Raw genomic sequence first — 18,864 nt, forward strand, 5'->3', positions numbered from 1 at the left:
AGCAGTTACTCCACCTCAACCTGTCTCACCCTCATAGGCGCGTAGCTCTGCATGTAGTTTCCATTAGTCTCCTTCTCAGGAAGGCCTATGAGGGCACTGCTATAACTTCAACACCAACCCCCCCCCACACACACACACACACCTCACACACAATAGGTACTCAAAAAGTACAGGTTGAATGTATGGAGAATGGCACCTGTAAACTTCAGAACCCTAGATCTAGGATTCTAGAATCCCAGACCCAGTAAATCACCACACTACAGAGTGGTTCAGGGCACATCCTCAGAGAACCCTTAGGCATAGGAAGTCAAAACCAGAAAGCTTTACCACTGTCTGGGAAAGATGAAACTGAGCAGCCTCCCGAAGCGTGGGGGAATATACCTATAACCAATGTACTTGGGAGGCTGAGGCAGGAGGATTGCAAGTGCAATGCCAGTGGGGGTTTACAAAGTCAGGCACACACACACACACACAACAACAACAACAACAGCAACAACAACAACAACCCAGAAGGCTGGGAAAACTTACTATCAAATCAAGATACCAACCTAGCCAGCTTAGAACTTTTGACTCTTTCTGGCAGTGGCTGCCAAACTAAGGTGGAGCACAAGCCCAGCTTTGCAGGGAGTCGAGTGAGACCCCCTGAGCTCTCCTATTCTCCCATCTGTCTCCCTTCTTCTCAGTGGCCAGCATGGGGGAAGGGCAGTCAGAGCCTGAGCTCCAGATGTGGCCCAGTCAGCAGGCTTGCGGTGGCCCTCCGAGGAGGACTTGGGGGAGGGGATGCCTAGGCTGGCGGGTGCCTCACAATGAGGTTTTGTCCCTCTGGGGGCGGTTCTCAGAGCTGCCTCTCTTAGGTATATAGAGTGAGATTTTGCTGGAGGCCCAGCTGTGGGCACTGACCACAGCTCCCTCTTTCCAGCCGGGGCCCCACCGAGAGGGGGAGAGGGCCACACTGAGCGGTCCATTCTTTTCCAGCTCTTGCATCCAGAGGTTTGTCTCCTCCGCAGACTCCCCTAAGACAATTGTTATTCTGCACTCCAGCCCCTCCTCCAACCAGGGTCAGGCCTGCCTACAGACAATGTGAATACCCAGTCATACCATGCAACTTTCAAAGATGAATTTATTTCCTTAGTTGCCTGCGACCTCTAGAGAAATAGCATTCCTTTGAGACCCCAACTACCCAAAGATCTTTCCTCTGTACTTCACACCTCATTTCCACGCCTAAATGTCTACTGTCTAAGGGTGGGCTGGTGACCCCAGTAGTCATCTTGTCAGTTCATCAGGGGCTGAGGATGGGGAGACCTGCCACGTTATCAAGACGATGAACACTTTAAAATCCAGGGTAACCCTGAGGTTCGTTAGACTAGGCAGAATACAGGTTCCTTTTAATCTCAGGGGAGCTGGCCCAACTTAGGGAACTCAGGCCCTGCCTACACCCCTATTTTACTAGGTCACAGAGCAAAAGAACAGTCATAGCCAGGGCCTCTCATGTCTGTAGACTCCAGTGAAGGAAGAGGCTTAGACACCATGATGAAGTTGGGGTCCAAGCATAGGTGGGCCTACCCTACAGCAGGGAGGTGCTGGGGCTGGTATAGGAGCCTAGGGAGACTTTTGTACCAGACTTTGTCATCTGTGGAGATGGTTGCCATCTGCTGTATGACTCTGGGCAAGCCACAGTACCTCTCTGGTCATTTGCTCTGCTTCTCCTCCATTAGGGCTAGGATCATTTGTAGACTGAGAGGAAAACCCACTATTAGGTGAGGGTAGCAGGCTTGGAGGACAAATCTCTGGATTTGGTCCTACATCTGTCTGTACCTCTGGTATAATCCAGAGCCAGCTGTTTCCTCTGCTGTCCAGAGGTTGCCAGGGGGAGACAGCCTTCAAGGTCAAGAGCTCTTGCTCCTCATCACATGGACTCACATTAGACTTGGGAGCAGTCTGAGTGGGAAGGAGTTAAGAGTCAAGGCTTAGCTGGGCCAGGGCACCTACACCAGGCTCTGCAGGCAATAGTGGGACTAGTTGGAGAAGCAGCGCCCCCTGCTGTGTGGAAGATACAGGGCCAGGGTTGACCGGATACTCAACACTGCCTGTCTCCTCTCTTCTGTCATTTCCCAGCCTCGATGCTCTGGATCCAGGCTGGGCTGGGGTCTCTGTGGCTACCCAGATGTTTATGCTCCCCCAGAGAAGCCCTTAATAGGGCTTGTGGCTTCACACTTCAATGCTACCCCTCTGGGATCCCCATTCCTGCCCTAGCTCACAGCATGGGGTGGGAGGCAGAGGGTGGGTGGGCATGATGAAGCCTGGTATTCCAACTGTTGTTTCAGCATCTGGGACAGGTTACCTACCTTTGAATCTCTGAGCTCTCCAGGAGGGCAAAGGGACTACACGCTTCAAAGGCACAAACCCTTCCCCCAAACATCTCCCATGGGCAAGACTCAACTGCTTTCACACACGTGGGGACTTCTCCCTGCTTGATGTCACTTAGTGCTGTCTTGGGCCTGGGCACTGACATGGCAGGAAGCCAGGGAAAGTCACAGGACCCTCCCTCATCTAGTTTTTAAGTGTGTGTTATGTCTATGTATCTATGTGTGGGAAGGTGGTGCATGCGCCACAGTGCACATGTGGAGATCAAGGTCAGCCTCGTGGGGGTCACTTTTTGCCTACCATATGATTTCTGGGAATCGACCTCAGGTGGCCCAGCTGAATGACAAGTGCCCAGACTTACCTGCTAAGCATCTTGCTGGCCTAGCACTTACATGTTAACAAAACTTTGGGAGCACAAAAGGCTTGATTCTAAAGTTTTCTCTGATGTCTTCTGGCTCGACTAGGAAATGGTCTCAGAGGTCCACATTCCCTTACCCTGCTGCCTCCATCCCCAGCTGAGGCAGAGAGACCACAGGAGGCAGAGGTGTGCTTCTACATTCAGTTTATACACAGCTCTATACAATATACAGAAAACTTTATATACAGATATATTCATAGAATAAGCTATATTAATTTGTCTCTTCTTTTTACAGCGATATTAGTGTGGATCTTTCATACATTAGGTACAAAAAGGTCATGGGAGAATGGCACGTGGAGTGCAGAGGGTTCATGGGAGCCTGGCTGTTCGCTACTAGTTGCATATGGAAGTCGCCCAGCTCCCTGGGAGGACAGGCCAGCGCATGGCTGGGAGAGCTTGTGCTGCGGGTCTGGGGACAGTGTGTGTGTGGGGTGTCAATCTGAACTGGAACGGAGGGGGTGGCTCAGACCCCCCAGATGTGGCATGGAGTGAAGGGGACGTGCATCATGCCCACCCTTCTAGGGTCAGGCAGGGAGGGGTGGGCTGGCCCTTCGTGTCTAGGGCTGAGTCCAAGCCTGCCCCAGCCCCAAGCCTGTAACACAGTATGGCTGCAGCCTTGGGGGTGGGGGGTATGTCCCTGATGGCTCAGTCCTGGGCATAGGGGCACACCCTAGAAGGACCCCCCCCCAGACCTACCCTGACAGAGGAAAAGAGATAAAAGGCCAGACCCACAACTCTCCTTGTGCCGGCTGGGGTACTTACTGGGTTACTCCTCTGATTGAAGATTTTTGTCTAATATTTGAGTTCTAAGAACCAGTGATTTTTATCTTCTGTGCTAGGCTGAGGCACTGCCTCGGCAGGGGGCAGGGTGACCAGGAGTCTGTTGTGGGGTGGGGGAGTCACAGAGTCAGGGGGAGGCCCAGCTCCCAGGTCTCTGTCCTTACCTGTTAGGGCAGATAGCTAGCTATCCAGGCCACCTCAGCTGTGGGGTTAGAGTAAAGACTCAGGCCCAGATGCCAGGAATCATGAGTTGGTCAGGGAAACCTAGGCAGCCCAGAGAGGCTGGGAGTGGGGCTAGAGTGGAAGGGACCATGCTTCCAAGGAGACAAGGGCACAAGGGTGGGCAGCTGCTTGCCTGCACACCCCAGTGGCTGGCTTATCCCAAGGCTTCACTTCACAGGCTATATTCTTGGCAGGTTAGGAGGAGCAGGAGGCAGGCAACGTGCAGAAGGCAGGCAGCCCTCTGCAGCCCCTTTCCTCAGGAGTTGTGCACATTCATGCACATGCACACACACACCTGACACTACCATGCACAACCTCCCCCCTCCCCCTCCCCCCAGCCTGGGGAAAGGGCTGGGTTCCTACCTCCTGAACTGCTTCTCCAAAGCATAGGAAAACCTATGAAGGCCTCAGGCTAACCTGGGACAGCCCCTGAGTCCCCGGCCCCTCCCGTTGGCAATGGGCGGGGGTTTCCAGCCAGGTCCCAGAATACTCTACTTTTGGCCCCTCATCTTATGGGCTGGACACAGTGGGAGTTGGAGCCCAGACCCAGAAAGGAGCTAGGCATCCAGGAGAGCAAGTGGGCAGAGGCATGTTTGGTTTCAGACCCCAGGGCCCAGAGCTGCCTAGGCATGGTGGGGTGATAGAAGGGGTCAGGCGGGACACCAAAGAGACAGGGTTTTGGATGCCTTCTTTCTTCCCAGGGCCCTGACTCTGCAGCCAGGGGTGAGGTCACAGGAGTGTCCACCACCCTTTGAATGGCCAGAGTCCTGGGGGTAGAAGGCGAGCCAGGAAGCCAGGGAGTGGCAGGTAGGTAGTCAGGCCCAGTGGCCAGGACCCATGAAGATAAGGGGCACCAGGCAAAGAAGGGGCATCCCTGACCCCACCTCCCTTCGGGGCCCCTCTGGTCCTTAGGTCCCACTCAGAAGGGAGGACAACTAAATACATGACTGGGAGTTGGGGCTTACGAACCCAGGACACAACCTGAGCCAAGCCCAGCAGATTCTGTAAACACATACAGCACTGCGGGCCACCTTGGTGGGGGTCACCCCAGGGGGCTGGCCAGCAGGCACCAGATCTGGGGGGAGAGTGGCCAGGGCAAGGTGCCAACTTGAACTACGTGTGAGAATATGTGGGAGTGAGGGTGGGGGTGGGGCTGCTTTCTGCCGCGGCTCTGGGAGAGTAGCTGGAGGGCAGTGACAGGAAGCTAGCTTGCCTAGTGCCAGACCCAGAACAGAGACGTCATGCCGCCCATACAGAGGAGTCAGGCTGAGGGCTGAGGACCATCCAACCTGACATCTCCTCCCTGTTACCAAAGCCACCCCTGCTTTTCCCAGACATCTTGGTTCTGGGGGTCCTAGGCTGAGGTAGGGATGCGGACCCCCTGTTCAGCAGCAATGCTCCAGGGCCTGAGACCATTTGGCCTCTGGGAGCCTCTCCCCAAAGCTACTGGGCCCTGAGTGGTTGTTAGGTACCCACAAGGCCTTGAGCTCTGGCTGGGAAGGAGCTGGTGGCCACTGCCAAGTGCTAGCGTGCCGAGATGACCAGGTCATCCTGCTTGGTGGGGCTGGCCCCGTGGCCTGTGGGGGTGGAAGTCCGGATCTTGTCTGTGGCCAGACACTCCTGGCTGCTGAGGCCCGTGGGGGTCAGGTCCATGAGCTCCCCCGAGGAGCTGAGTGGGAAGGAGGGTGAGAGCGAGATGCCAGAGGAGGGTTCAGCAGATCCTGCAAAGAGCCTGGGGGGCTTGGGTACCAGGTTGGGCTCAAACTGAGCCCGAAGCAAGATTTCCTGTTGGCTGGGGGACTTGGGGCCCTCAGTGTAGTCACTAGTGGGGCTCTCAGGCACCATCATGCAGTAGAGGTCCTGGAAGGAGCTGCTCTTGCTGTCCAGGTTGAAGAGGCTGTCAATGAACTCGGCGAATTCTAGCACCTGAGGGCTGGGTGAGTCCCCCAGGCGCCCATTGTGCAGTGCCAGCTCTCCCCGGGGGGCCACCCCACCACCCTCACTGCCACCTGCGGCCTCCTCCTCTTCAATGGTTGCACTTGGTGGTCGCTCAGGAGTCACACCCCCGCTGCCTAGAGCCGCCTCCAGGGGTTGGGTGTCCTGTGAGTGCTTGGACAGACTGTCGGCTGCCAGCAGCTCTGTGCGTGAGCTGAGGGACGGGTTCTCCTCGGGAATGGCCGGGTCGATGTAAAACAGGTGGCCCTCGTCACGCTCCAGTACTGCATGGAGGCTGGGCGAGCCTCTGATGCTTCGGAAGCCTGAGGAGCGGCGTGAGTCGAAGCTGTACAGTGACTCAGTGTCTGAGAGGCTCTCCATGGTGGCCAGTGGTGCCCGCCGGGACTGCAGCTCTGCTGCCAGTCGCTCCTGGGTGGACAGCAGCAGAAGCTCTACGGGGTCTTGTCGGGCTGCTGATGCAGCAGCCACTGGGGACAGCAGCCGGCCCTCAGAGAAGCCCTCCAGACTCATCTCAGACTGAGACTTGCTCCTACAGGGAACAAGCATGAGAGAAGGTAAGAGTCAAACGGCCGATGAGACGTCCCTACTTCCCTGGCTAGAAGGAAGAGAGGAAGAGGGGGCAAGAACAGAACCGTTGAAAAGTCCGGGGCAGGGAATGCTGACTTTTGAAAACTAGCTCAGTGTCTGGAGAGATGGCTCAGTGCTGTAAAAAGCACTGGTTGTTCTTCCAGAGGACTTGAGTTTCATTCCCAGCACTGACATGGTGGCTCACAACCATCTATAACTGCAGTTCCAGGAGAGCCAACACCCTCTTCTGACTTCCAAGGGCACCAGGCATGCATAAGAAGCACAGGCATACACACAGGCAAAACACCCATACACAGGAGAAATAAAATTAAATAAATAAAAATAAGGGTTGGAGATTTGGCCCAGAGGTCACAAGTGCTCCCTGCTCAGTCCAGGGTACATGAGTTCAGATTCTACATCCACATCAGGCTGCTCACAAGCCCCAGAAACTCGAGCTCCAGGGGATTCAATGCCCTCTTCTGGTCTTTATGGGCTTGTGCGCGTGTGCACACACACGCACAGATAAATAAAAATAAATCTAAAATAAAATGAAGTAAGACCAACTCATAAGCTAAGGTAGAAACAAAGACAGAAACTAGGTGGACAGATATTTAAGGCTTAAAACCCCACCAGGAGCATTAAAATTCCCAGGGGTCCTATACATCCATACCTATCATGGTAATAACAGGAGATTTAAGCATCAAGAGATTAGATGTCCTGGCTTAGCCATGAGGCTACAGTGAATGGGAGACAGAGGGAAGGACAGAGAGACAAGGGAAGAAAGAGGACAGGGAGGAACAGAAGAGGGATTCTGCCCCCAACTCCCAGGCCAGTACCTTCCAGAGCCCCGTCATCCCCTCCTTATCCCAGGTCCCCAACATCGCCCACGACATAACCCATGCTGGACAGTAGTAGCAAACTCTGGAGCCCCTTCATCAGTTGGGAAGGAAGGGGGAGCTGGGAAATGGTTGGTCGCCTCATGAACAATGGTCAGGGACGGACACTGGGCTCTTCATGGAGACATGCAGTCACCACAGGAAACACACAAGGAGAAGTTTGAGGGTCCCCTACAAAGCAGTGATACCATGCCCCCGCCCACTTCTCAGTAGCTGGATGCAGGGCCTGGGAGTCAAGGTCCTGGCTAGGCAGGACAACCTTCCCCTGGAAGAACCTCCACTTTAGCTGTGATGATGTGTGTCCATCTGTGAGTGCATGTGTGTGCCTTGGTACCTATGTGCAGCTGGACCACATGTAGCAGAGTGCTGTAGGTTGGGCACAGGAATAAACATGCATTTTGTTTACCTGTCCACATGTGCCCACAGCCATGTGTGTTCTGCCTGCCTCAGTGTGTGTCCTGTGTGGAGTATTCTGCATGCTTACGAGTCAAGCTTGTCATAAACTCTAATATGTATGCACAGTTGTGTAAACACCTGGGTATATATATCTGTTGGGTTGAAGTGGGAATGGGAAAATCGGTGTAAGTGGGTCTCTGTGTGCTTTGAAACCTCCTATTCGACCTGGGAATTCCTGAGACCTTGATAGCAAGGTGAGAGACAGCTGCAGCAGAGGGAGGACCTGAGCAGAGACTGGCTTCTGCACTGAGCGCACGCACAGGCACAGAGAACACATGCATGTACAATACACAACTATGCAGATTCTGAACCCACACTCCCTCCCTTGGGGTCGAGTGGGGATGCAAGACTCACCTGACACTGCTGTTGCGATGCTCTGTGGCAGGCAGCTCCAGGGCCAGGCCAGTGGGCAGAGGTGGGCCCGTGGGCAACGGCTGTTGCTGGAAGATGAGCTCGGGAGTGAGGTCTACCTCGGTGGGGCTCACCATGACCTTTGCAGCAGACAGCAGCGCTGTCTTTCCTTTGTTGTAATTCTCCAGCACCTGGGAACAGGATACAGGGACCTGGTGGTAGAGGGGGGTGGCCAGCCTAGCCCTGTGGCTTCCCAGACCAAACAGTCTAATGGCTCAGTGGGTCCCCTTGCCACCTCATGGAAGGCCAGGCACTTGCCATGGGACGCTTGTCTTTAGAGAAGCCAAGTTGGAGCACTCTCCTCTTCGGTCCTTCAGGGGCCCATGAAGGTAGATGCTTCCCCACTTGACTATGTATCTGGTAATGGCCAGCTGGCCTTTTGGGCCTCACAATTCTGTCTTTCTCAGAGATAGGCCCCTAGGAATCTTCTAAATTCCCCCGTCTCCACCATGGGGCAACATCACGTGTGGAAAGAGCCAAGAGTGTGGAGTGGAAAGACTGCAGGTCTTTCTTACTACCAGGGCAGAGCTGGGGTCTGTGGTTGGGCTGTCGAAAAGACGCAGAGTCTCTGGACCCCCTGTCTTTCAGAAGGGATTCGGGAACTCAATCTAAGGGCACCCGCTGGCCCCGCCTGCACTCACCTTATTGAGCCCCTCCATGACCACATAGGGCAGGTGCTCATGCAGCATGGCTGGTGAGATGATCACCTCGTTAAAGGCTTTATTGTCGCCCCAGATGGCAAAGTATGTGGGCTCCTCCTGCTCACAGCAGCTGGGACACGGTAAGGGAAAGAGGGGTCAGGAGGCTCAGCTCTGCACTTGCTTAGGGATCTACAGGCTGGACTTGGGGGTCCCCTGTCCACTCTAGGCTGCAGGTGAGTGTTCCCAGGCTGGGCTACTTTGTCCGCAGCCTATGAAAGGTTGACCTGGAGTCTCAGCTACAGTCCCTACAAGGCCTCCCATCTTGGTCTAGGCTACCTCTGCTATCCCTGGGCAGGGCTCAGCTTCCCAGCTTTGGGTCAGGGGGACAGCCAGTGTTAAGAAAGAGAGTCCAGGGCCCAAGGCTCCCAGAGTATGAAGCCAGAGAGTCTGTCTACTAGCACACTGTTCTTGTTCCTGCCTTGGTCCCCTTCTTGGCCACATATGCCTGCCAATTAATCTAGGGATATGGAGGTATGAACTGGCTCAGAGCCAGGTGGCCGCAACAGGCCATCTCCTCTTAGATGCACCAAGAGAAGGATTGCTGCAGCCTTGGGAGACAGCAGTGAAGGGCTGCAAATCAGACGTGGGACAGGGCTCAGTTTGAGCCAGCTGGACCTGCCAGGCCTGGTTGCCTTTGGGTCCGGTCCCTGCTTCTGCATCTTATGAATACCTGGTTCTGGCCCTGTGCAGGGCAGATGCTGCTTCCAAGGACTAGGCTCCTTCCGGGAGGCACAGAATCATAAATTCCTCCTGGAAACAGCTGTGGATGGAGTCTTTGGTTCCTTTTTCATGGCTAGAAGCTGGGGGAACTTCTCTATGATGGGGGCGGGGTCCTGGCTAACTGCTCTCGGCAGCCCCTCCCTTCCCCAAGCCCACACCCACAGTAGTGGCCCAGGCTTCGTGGGCACCTACCAGCACTGCTCAGCAGGATGGTTGTGAACCACGTGGATGATGCGGCCAGGTGGGTAGAGTGGGGTGCTAGCCGAAAGGGCGATGGTCAAATCACTGGGGTGTGTCCAGAGTCGTGTGCTGGCCAGAGTGGTCACCTCCACCTGATCCTCGGGCAGCTCCGACTTGGGGATACACTTGGTGGCCCCCACGATGATCCGCCACTGTATGGGGCCATGGAGAGGGGGGAACAGAGCTGAGCAGCTCTGGCTAGGTGGGTAGGTTCAGGGGTGCTTGCAAGGAAGGGCTCAATAGATGAGTAGAGAGGGCTGGTGGTGGGGACAGTGGCTGGAGCATTAAAGGCATGTGCCCACCTGAAGAGGTAGTGAGGTGACACAGAACTGTTGCGTTTCAGAGCCGGCAAGGGCTTGGAAGACTAGCCAAGCCCTCATCTAGGGGGCAGGAGACATACCTGATGAGGGGAGGGATCTGCTCTAGGTCACTGTGCAAGGCAGAGGTGGGGCAGGCCTTAGTATGACCCAGCTGGACCTTCTGGGTGATATGCCTGGACCTAGCCCTGTGAGAAGCAAACACTGCTTCCAAGGACTAGGCTTTCAGGGAGACAGTCTCATAAAGCTATGCTGACCCAGGGTCCTTTCCTCCAGGCACCAAGGCTAGGAAGACTGCATATAGGCAGCAGAAGGAGGGTGGGGCCCACCTGGGGGATGGGGAGATAGCTCATGGAGCACCCACTGAGTGAAAAGGGCCTCCTACATTTGGCCTACTCCTGGATGCTTAGCCACAAACCTTGGTCCTACCTCGCCCCCAGCTGCCTGGCAGTGGAGTTCTCTACATAGAAAGGGCCCCTCAGGATTTTCCAGGACCTGGTATGTGTTAGAACAAGCTGGCTCTCTCCTGGTGCCAGCAGAATGGCAGAACAAACAGCCAAACCCTCCACATGGGGCGGCAGCCTTCCTCAGGTCTGAGCAACTTCAACAGGTCTTTCCCTGCCTGCCCAAAGCACCACGCCTCAGGGATTGCCTTTCTCACACCAGCTATGTGTGGGAGAAGCACCTGAGTTCCGGTTATGACACCATGACAGTTTAGTTTGTAAGCAAAGTTCCTTCCACACCGGGCCTCAGTCTCCTCACAATGGCAAGAACTGGATGGGCTGGGCTTGGATCTCGAGGATCTGATAGCTCAAATCATCCATCACACAGCTGTGGCCTCTTGCCCTTCGTCCCTGGGACCAGTGAGGAACAACAAGAGGGACAGGCAGGACTTCCCAGTGGTTAGGGAGCTAGTGGGAGCTCACTTTGGGCTTGGTGCTCCGCTGCAGGACATCCAGAAGCTGCCGACGGAAACCTTCCAGCTGGGAAAGGCCAATCCTGTGGAGGGGATGAGCATCAGGCAGGGCCAGCCATGGACGAGGAGAGGAAGAGGAGAGGGGGCAGTGGGGGCACCTGGACCAGGGACGAGATGACAAGACCACCTGTGCTATGATGTAGAGGAAGCGTGCAGGTCAGAGAGGCCACGCGGGAAGGTATGGTCCTGCACTCTGTCTTCTCACCACAGGGCCACTAAGGATGGGAGGGGGCACTAGACCCCTTAGGAAGAGGGTGAGGGGCTGAATGAGAGATGTGGGTGCTGCGGAGTGGGCTGAGGCCTTGCTAAGAGACTGTAGCAAGAGAGACGAACTTACCTGGGGACAAGGTCTTTGCCCAGAACCACAGCAGTCACAAACTCTTTGGAGTATTCCATAGCATCCTCACTACAAGGGAAAAAGGGGAAGGGTTCAAGCCTAGAGCAGGGCCTTGGTACGAGTGGCCTGACTCTGCACCTGGGTCCCGGTTTTCCAGGGAGCTCACAATGCCAGGCTGTGCTTCAACTTCTGCCCTTCCTGCCTGCGTTTTACAAGACTTCAGGGGCAGGGTCCACCTGGCATGTTAAAAGCCCTCATCCCGGGGACTGGAGAGATGGCTCAGTGGTTAAGAACACTGACTGCGGGCTGGTGAGATGGCTCAGTGGGTAAGAGCACCTGACTGCTCTTCCGAAGGTCCGGAGTTCAAATCCCAGCAACCACATGGTGGCTCACAACCATCTGTAACAAGATCTGACGCCCTCTTCTGGAGTGTCTGAAGACAGCTACAGTGTATTACATATAATAGATAAATAAATCTTTAAAAAAAAAAAAAAAAGAACACTGACTGCGTCGGGCGGTGGTGGCACACGCCTTTAATCCTAGCACTTGGGAGGCAGAGGCAGGAGGATTTCTGAATTCGAGGCCAACCTGGTCTATAAAGTGAGCTCCAGGACAGCCAGGACTATACAGAGAAACCTTGTCTCGAAAAACCAAAACACAAAACAAAAAAACAAAAACAGAAAACAACAAAAACCAAACCAAAACAAAACAAAACAAAGAACACTGACTGCTCTTCCAGAGGTCCTGAGTTCAAATCCCAGAAACCACATGGTGGCTCACAACCATCCGTAGTGATCTGACTCCCTTTTCTGGAGTGTCTGAAGACAGCTACAGTGTACTTACATAGAATAGGTAGGTAGGTAGATAGATAGATAGATAGATAGATAGATAGATAGATAGATAGATCTAAAAAAGAAAAGCCCCCATCCTATTACCACAGTGCTGTCCTATGCCATTCCCAGGCATCCTGTATCAGAAGCTGGGCTGCCCAGTCCAACCACCAGTTCCCAGTCCTGGCCAGCCCAAGTCAGCCCACGGCTCTCAAGGGTCCTGGTTGCTCCAGCCAGCTCTGAGGCCCCAAGCTGCTTACCTTAGCAGGCCTCCTGGTGGGGAGTAAGCGAAGCACTTGAGGGTCGGGTACTGGGGGCGCAGGAGGAAGGAGAGGATGGCGGCTGTGCCTGCTCCCAAGGAGTGGCCTACCACAATCAGGCCATAGTGTTTGGTTCCACGGCCCTGGGGAACCAAGAGATGCCTGAGAGTCCTGCCTCAGTTTCCCAGCTGACACTGGGAGGATGAGAGGTCTTCTCAGAGTCCTGGGATCATGCTGTCCAGCATGGTTGCTAGGGCTGAGAGAGAGTCAAGCTAGGTCCTCACAGAGCAAAGGCTTGGTGAGACTGTTTTCACAAACTCCTACTTATCTGCTAAAGCCTTGCTCAGAAATTCCCTCCTCAAGGAAGCCCTCCCTGATTTCCCAGAAACAGCTCCCCCTGTCCTCGGCATTGCCCTCACTCTGATGATTACAGTTATAATAATTTGGTTACCTGTCCTTATTCCTCCACTAGCCTACAGTATGAGACCTGGGGATGGGGGGGTGGCAGCATCCTCAGGAGTTACTAGGAGTAGTGGCTGGGCTGACTCGGGCTGCCATCCAGCTCAGGGGTAGCCTTCTCCCTAGTTGTAGCTCTTCTTGTCACTAGTCTGTAAAATTTCTTGCAACATGTGGTCCTGACCACAAGACTGGCAGAATACACATTTGGGAATTGGGATGCAGAGTCTGGAGAAAGGATACATTGAGAAACAGGGCCTGGGAGGTAGGATGGGGCAGGGTGGAGCCAGCAAGAAGGAGCTGGGAATGTGGGAGGGAGGGACAGCAGCTAGTGTTTGGGGAAGGGGGTGCCATCATCCACCCCTCCTCTTCAGGATGGAATGTCATGGACAACTCACCAGGTCTCGCCCAAAGGCCTGGGACAGGACCATCTCCTGCTCCAACTTCTTCTTGATGTACTCAGCTGAGAGTACCATGCCCTGGCGGGGAGGAGCAGAGCAGGGCTGTTGGGAAGCCTCTGGGACCAGAACAGCCAGCGCCCCTTCTGTCCCTCCACAAACAGGCCGTGAGGGCTGGTGGGTACTTCGTTGGCTCCATTTTCAATTGCATTTTCCAAATGGGAAAACAGGGGTTCAGAGGGATATCTGCCTGATACAAACAGGAGTGACATCCCCCCAGCTGCCTGCCCAGATGCTTCTAGGGACAGGCCCTGAGCTCCCTAGGCCTTAGTGGGCAGGCAGAATAAACCACATCCTTCTGACTGATCTCTGACAAGGGAAGATGCCCTGCCAACCACAGGCACCAGAGTGCTGTCAGGGATGAGGGCAAGGTGGGGGAACCTCAGGGCGTTGAGCTTGATACCTTGTGGCCCAACCAGGTGCCTCTGTGTCCCTCCACAGGGAGGCGCTCAGCATCGCCTGTCAGGTCAGTCAGGGCATCCTTGGGGAAAGAAAAAGGCAGGTAAGAGGTGTCTGAGGAGAACAGGCAAGGGCAGCAGGTACTGGGGCCTGTGGAGTAGACACATGGGCAGTTACCTTGGGGGACAGTGTTCCCCGGATACTGATCACCACTTTCTTCTTGTCATGGTCCACAGCTACGTAGAAGGGAGTTTCATAGACCTAGGAGTACCAGCTCATGAGCCTGAGTGACCCCAGAATGAGGCCAGACTATGGTGATGAAACTCCCCATGGGCCACAGGGTCCCTAACACCTGTCAAAGCCAGGGTTCCTGGAGGTCACTGAGGATTCTTGGGTACCTAGCCCTTCCATTCCACTCTGCCTCAGGCAGACCTGTGCTCAGTCCAAGTGGCTCACTGCCTCTCCCCAGTGCCTCCTGTCGCTTCTAGTCCCTTAAGGCTGAGCCTGGAGGCCTTCATGCTGGCATTTATTTCTCCCATTAGTCTGAGGCAGTGTGAATCTCAGGCACCAAAATGGAGGAGGCCATCTCTGGTCTATACACTGAAACCATAGCTAGCTCCACTGGCCTGAGGAGTGTCTTTGGTGGCCTGGTCCCCGGTGGCCCCCAGAGGACCTTGGGCCCCAGCCTGGTCCCTCACCGCATCGTGACAGGAGGTGTAGACAATATCTACAGCAGTCATGTTCTCATCCAGGAAGTGACGGCGGATAGCGATTGCGTTGCAGCCACAACAGTTGTCTTCCTCAATGGTGACCCCAGGGGCGAATCGGGGTCGTGCAGGGCAGAGACAGCACCTGGAATGGGGTGGCAGAAAGCTCAGGGCAGGCAGCACCAGTGGAGTGATGTTTTTTCCTTTCCATCTTCTCTGGAAGTGGCTCCAGGTGGGGCTTCAGCCCCACCCTATCTGTCTCCTTTAATTACCCTTGTGAAGCCCTGGTGACCACTGAGTGGTCAAACCACGAACTAGTTCATCACACAGTCTCCTAACACACGACGCTACCTGGACCATGAATCTTCCCCTCTTGGCTGCAGATCCCACCGCTCTTCTTTCTTCCCAGGCCGAGCCTCGTCTCCAGCTTGCCCTTCATCTTCAAGGTCCTGGGTCTAGCCTGGACCTCCCTCCCCTCTAGCAGCCTACTTCATGTGTTTTCCATAAAGTCACGTAGGACAGCAGTAGACCCACTGCAGACCTCCGAAAGGCACCTTACTGGACTCCTGCGTGGCATCTCCCCGTAGCTGTACTGATGGTTCCCTGACTATCATACCAGCTTCTCCCAGTCACATTTTTTTTTCCAGACAGGGTTTCTCTGTGTAGCCTTGGCCGTCCTAGAACTCACTCTGTAAACCAGGCTGGCCTGGAACTCAGAAATCCACCTGCCTCTGCCTCCTGAGTGCTGGGATTAAAGGCGTGCGCCACCATGCCCGACTAAGACCGGCTTTCCAGGCTGGAATGATAGTTGTAGAGCACCAGACTCTGGCTTTTACTCGAGTGATGGGTATTGAACACAGGTTCTTGTGCTTGCAAGGCAAGTGCTTTACCAACTGAGCCAGCTTCCCTTCCTACATTTGTTTGTTTGTTTTTTGTCTTCGAGACAGGGTTTCTCTGTGTAGCCCTGGCTGTCCTGGAACTCACTCTGTAGACCAGGCTGGTCTCAAACTCAGAAATCCACCTGCCTCTGCCTCCCAAGTGCTGGGATTAAAGGCGTGCGCCATCACAACTGGCCCTAGTAACATTTAAAACCAAACCTGCCTGCTGTCCTTTCCCATCCTCTTTGAGCGCAGACCGACCTCCTCTCCCCTGTCTACCTTTGTCCCCACTCTACCAACTCAGTAGCACATGGAGGGACCCTGTGACGGCACATCGAGCCACTGTCACGTTTCCTCTTAGGGTCCCACAGAGACGCTCCCCTTCTCATCATAAAGGTCTGAGTCCTTTCCGGGATCTGCCCCATTGGGCCTCATCTGCCCGACCTCCACACACCCCTCATCTACACGGATCTTAATTTTCCTTCCTCTTCCCCCACCAGATTCTATGCACATTATCCTCCCCATACCCTTTAGTCTCCATCCAAATGAGACCCTACAGTGAGCTCCACTCCAGGTACCTCTCTGACAGGGCCAGTCCTGACCTGACCCCTGGTCTAGCACTCAGCTCTGTCCCTCTATAGCATCCATGTGCTCCGCTGACCTGCCCCAGAGTCCCTCATCTGTGTACCACTGTGGCAGGTGTTACACAGGGCAGGGTCTGCTCTGTGCTAGTCACAGATGTTTCCCCGATCACCAAGCCTGTTAGGCATACAGGACACTCCCCAGGGTAGATGAGCCAGGGCTGAACTGCTCATTCCACTGGGGATGGAGGCAGGGACAGGTTGGAGAAAAATAAGCATCTGCTTCTCAGGCCACCAGGGGGAGCTAGCACCCAACAGATTGGTATCCAGAGCTGGGGGCGAGTATAACTGGGCTGCAGGCCGTCTTGAATTGACATTTCCTGTGAGGTGTTTGTCTTCTCAGAGCAGCGCCTGTGGGACTGTGACTTCCCAACAGGGAGAGGCCTCATCGAGAAACCCCAGAGTCAAGTCAAGACTTGAGCTTGCCTGAGCTTTGGATCAGGAACTGCCCCATACATAGGATACAACACACAGGACACTCATCCTAGAGCTGTGCCTGGAGAAGCCACCATCAGGGTAAGTGGTGGCAGGTTTGGCTCAAGGTCCTACCTTCAAGACTTCAGGAAGTTCCCCTCTTCCCTCAGCTGAGCAGAAGGCTCAAATGAGGTAGGGGAGCAGCAGGACTTGGGTTCCAATCTTTCCTGCTACTTCACATTCTGATTCTGTAACCATGGTCCAGATAAGCCTTGGCGTCTTCCTGTCAGAGTCAGCACTGACTGCTGCTTCCCAGAACTACTAGACCCCAGCCTGTCCCCTAGGCCAATCCCCTTGTCCCACTCCACTCTCCACACAAAATAGGCCCTTACAAAGTGTGATGTGTCACCCACTGTGGCAGACAACCAAAGTTCAGGATCTGAGAGTCCATGGAAGTGACAAGCAGCAGGCAGATAGCAGATGCTAAGTACGGTACCCAGCGATCTCTGTCTCCAATTATCCCCACACTTTGTGGCTTTGACTCCACCCCACCCTAGGTTCATTCTTTCAAGAGTCCTGGACCTGACTGTGCCCCACCAAAGCTGAGGACTCTGTCTTCTGCCATTTCAGTACTGGCTCATGCAGGAGCTGATATTTCCACTGTCTCCAAAGCACTCAGAGCCCCATAGCCAGCGGCTCTGTGATTTGGAACTGTCCTATGGGCTAATAGCACCTGCTAGAACCGGGGAAACAGGCTCCTGGGAAATGGAGAGGGCCCATCTAAGCACAGGCCTAGGGGCTCCTGGCTCAGAGCTCATCTTGAGAATCTCTCCATCCAGACTCAGGATGTCCAGTGTCCCAGGATTGCAGGGAAAGTGACAAGCATGTGCACTTGGCAGAGATGGGAGGAGCACACAGTGACCTGGTCCTCTCTGCTCAGCTGGGGAGAATGAGAACACGGTCCACGTGGAGGCACTGTGCAGCAGGCATGGATGCGGTCGCCTCTGGGAGGAGGCACGGAGAACAGAGGCACTGCCCACTAGGTCACTTTTCTGGAACAGGAGCCCGGGGAACTGTCCTGCTTCTGCCTGTCATGGACTGAGGACGGAGACACCAGAGAAGGGCAGGGTCCTTCCAAAGCCCTTCTCTGGCCCACTTTAAAGCACAGAGCCCCACCTCTTTTCCATGAGAGCAGGGCTGAGGGTGGAGTGAGCTACAGGTCGGATCTGGGTCCAGGCCTTCTTTATTTTGGTTTTTCGAGGCAGGGTTTCTCTGTGTAACCCTGGCTGTCCTGGAACTCACTTTGTAGACCAGGCTGGCCTCGAACTCAGAAATCCGCCTGCCTCTGCCTCCTGAGTGCTGGGATTAAAGGTGTGTGACACCACTGCCCGGCTTGCCTTTTTTTCTTTACTCAGAACTTTGTACTAAAGTGCCTTCTTGGTGTACTTCTAGAGACCTCCATGGAGTGGGCCTACTTCCCAAGAAAATTCTTTCTTCTAAAGAGGCAGCACACAACAGAGCATCCAAGAGAAGGGAGATGTGGGCAGGAGGGAATGTCTGTAGCGGGCAGAGGATGGCCCAAAGACAAGAAAACTAGCAGTCAGACACTCAAAAACAGACGTATCCACATCCCATTTCACAGATTTAGAAACTGAGGCTCACAGAAGTACACTGACTTGCCCAAGGCAGCAACTGAAAGTCTGCCTGTAAAATTCCAGTCCAGGGAGGAAGCAGGAGGAAGCCAGTGGCCCAGTGACCATATGGAAGAGAGGAGGTAGGGGCAGGACAGCAGTTTCAAAGCTCCAGGGGAAGTGGGTACCAGTTCATCACTGCACCCTCCCTCCAGCCCATGCTATATGCTACTGTGGCTGGGGACTGGCTGTGTACTCACGAGCAGGACCGAGCCAGCTGGCAGAGACCACAGGTGGGCTTCCTCATCAGGTACATGGGCCAGCCATAGGCGGCTAGGGCAAAGAGCATGTAGTAGCAGACTTCTTTGTAGCGTAGCATCTCGTGCTGGAAGACAGGATGCAGAGGGTGGTGACTTCTGCCCTTCCTGCCTGATACCTCAGTCACCACCAGTCCCTGAGGTGGGAGCCCGCCTACTTGCTCCAGTGAGGGACAGCTGCTGGGCCCCAAGGAGGAGCAGTCCCTCCAGACACTAATTACATTTGCCCAATTATTTCCCTATACCCAGGCCAGCATACTCATGGGATCCATCCTATCATTATTGTCTCGGAATTTATGATCTGGGGACAGAAAACCACTTGGAGCCCTGGCTTGTTTACCCAAGAAGGAAGGGAACATGGGGTGTGAGTGGCAGTCTCCCCCCACCCCACCCCTTAGCAATCAGGTCCTGGGAACTTAACCCTGTGAAACCTTAGGGCCTGAGGCTGCGAGTGTCTATGGGCAACCAGATAAGCCACACTGGGCATGGGAACGGTCAGCAAATGTCTCTGG

The 18,864-nt window shown here is 54.6% G+C and overlaps 1 protein-coding gene across 3 annotated transcripts in view; it reads right to left on the bottom strand.

The window, feature by feature from the left end:
* Nucleotides 1–2,909: 2,909 nt before the first annotated feature.
* Dagla (diacylglycerol lipase, alpha) overlaps nt 2,910–18,864 on the bottom strand; it is a 59,613-nt gene continuing 43,658 nt past the window's right edge. For all 3 annotated transcript variants that reach the window (NM_198114.2, XM_006527114.3, XM_017318213.2), the window contains exons 9-20: nt 18,296–18,420; nt 14,463–14,616; nt 13,942–14,025; nt 13,769–13,846; nt 13,306–13,386; nt 12,452–12,594; nt 11,362–11,430; nt 10,975–11,047; nt 9,684–9,883; nt 8,712–8,841; nt 8,014–8,201; nt 2,910–6,269 (exon numbers count right to left, since the gene is read on the bottom strand). In NM_198114.2, coding sequence (NP_932782.2) covers nt 5,309–6,269; nt 8,014–8,201; nt 8,712–8,841; nt 9,684–9,883; nt 10,975–11,047; nt 11,362–11,430; nt 12,452–12,594; nt 13,306–13,386; nt 13,769–13,846; nt 13,942–14,025; nt 14,463–14,616; nt 18,296–18,420 — 2,286 coding nt within the window. In that variant the 3' untranslated portion in view covers nt 2,910–5,308. The remainder of the gene's footprint in view (nt 6,270–8,013; nt 8,202–8,711; nt 8,842–9,683; nt 9,884–10,974; nt 11,048–11,361; nt 11,431–12,451; nt 12,595–13,305; nt 13,387–13,768; nt 13,847–13,941; nt 14,026–14,462; nt 14,617–18,295; nt 18,421–18,864) is intronic.

The sequence above is a fragment of the Mus musculus genome, chromosome 19 (assembly GCF_000001635.26).
Source record: "Mus musculus strain C57BL/6J chromosome 19, GRCm38.p6 C57BL/6J".
NCBI lineage: Eukaryota > Metazoa > Chordata > Mammalia > Rodentia > Muridae > Mus > Mus musculus.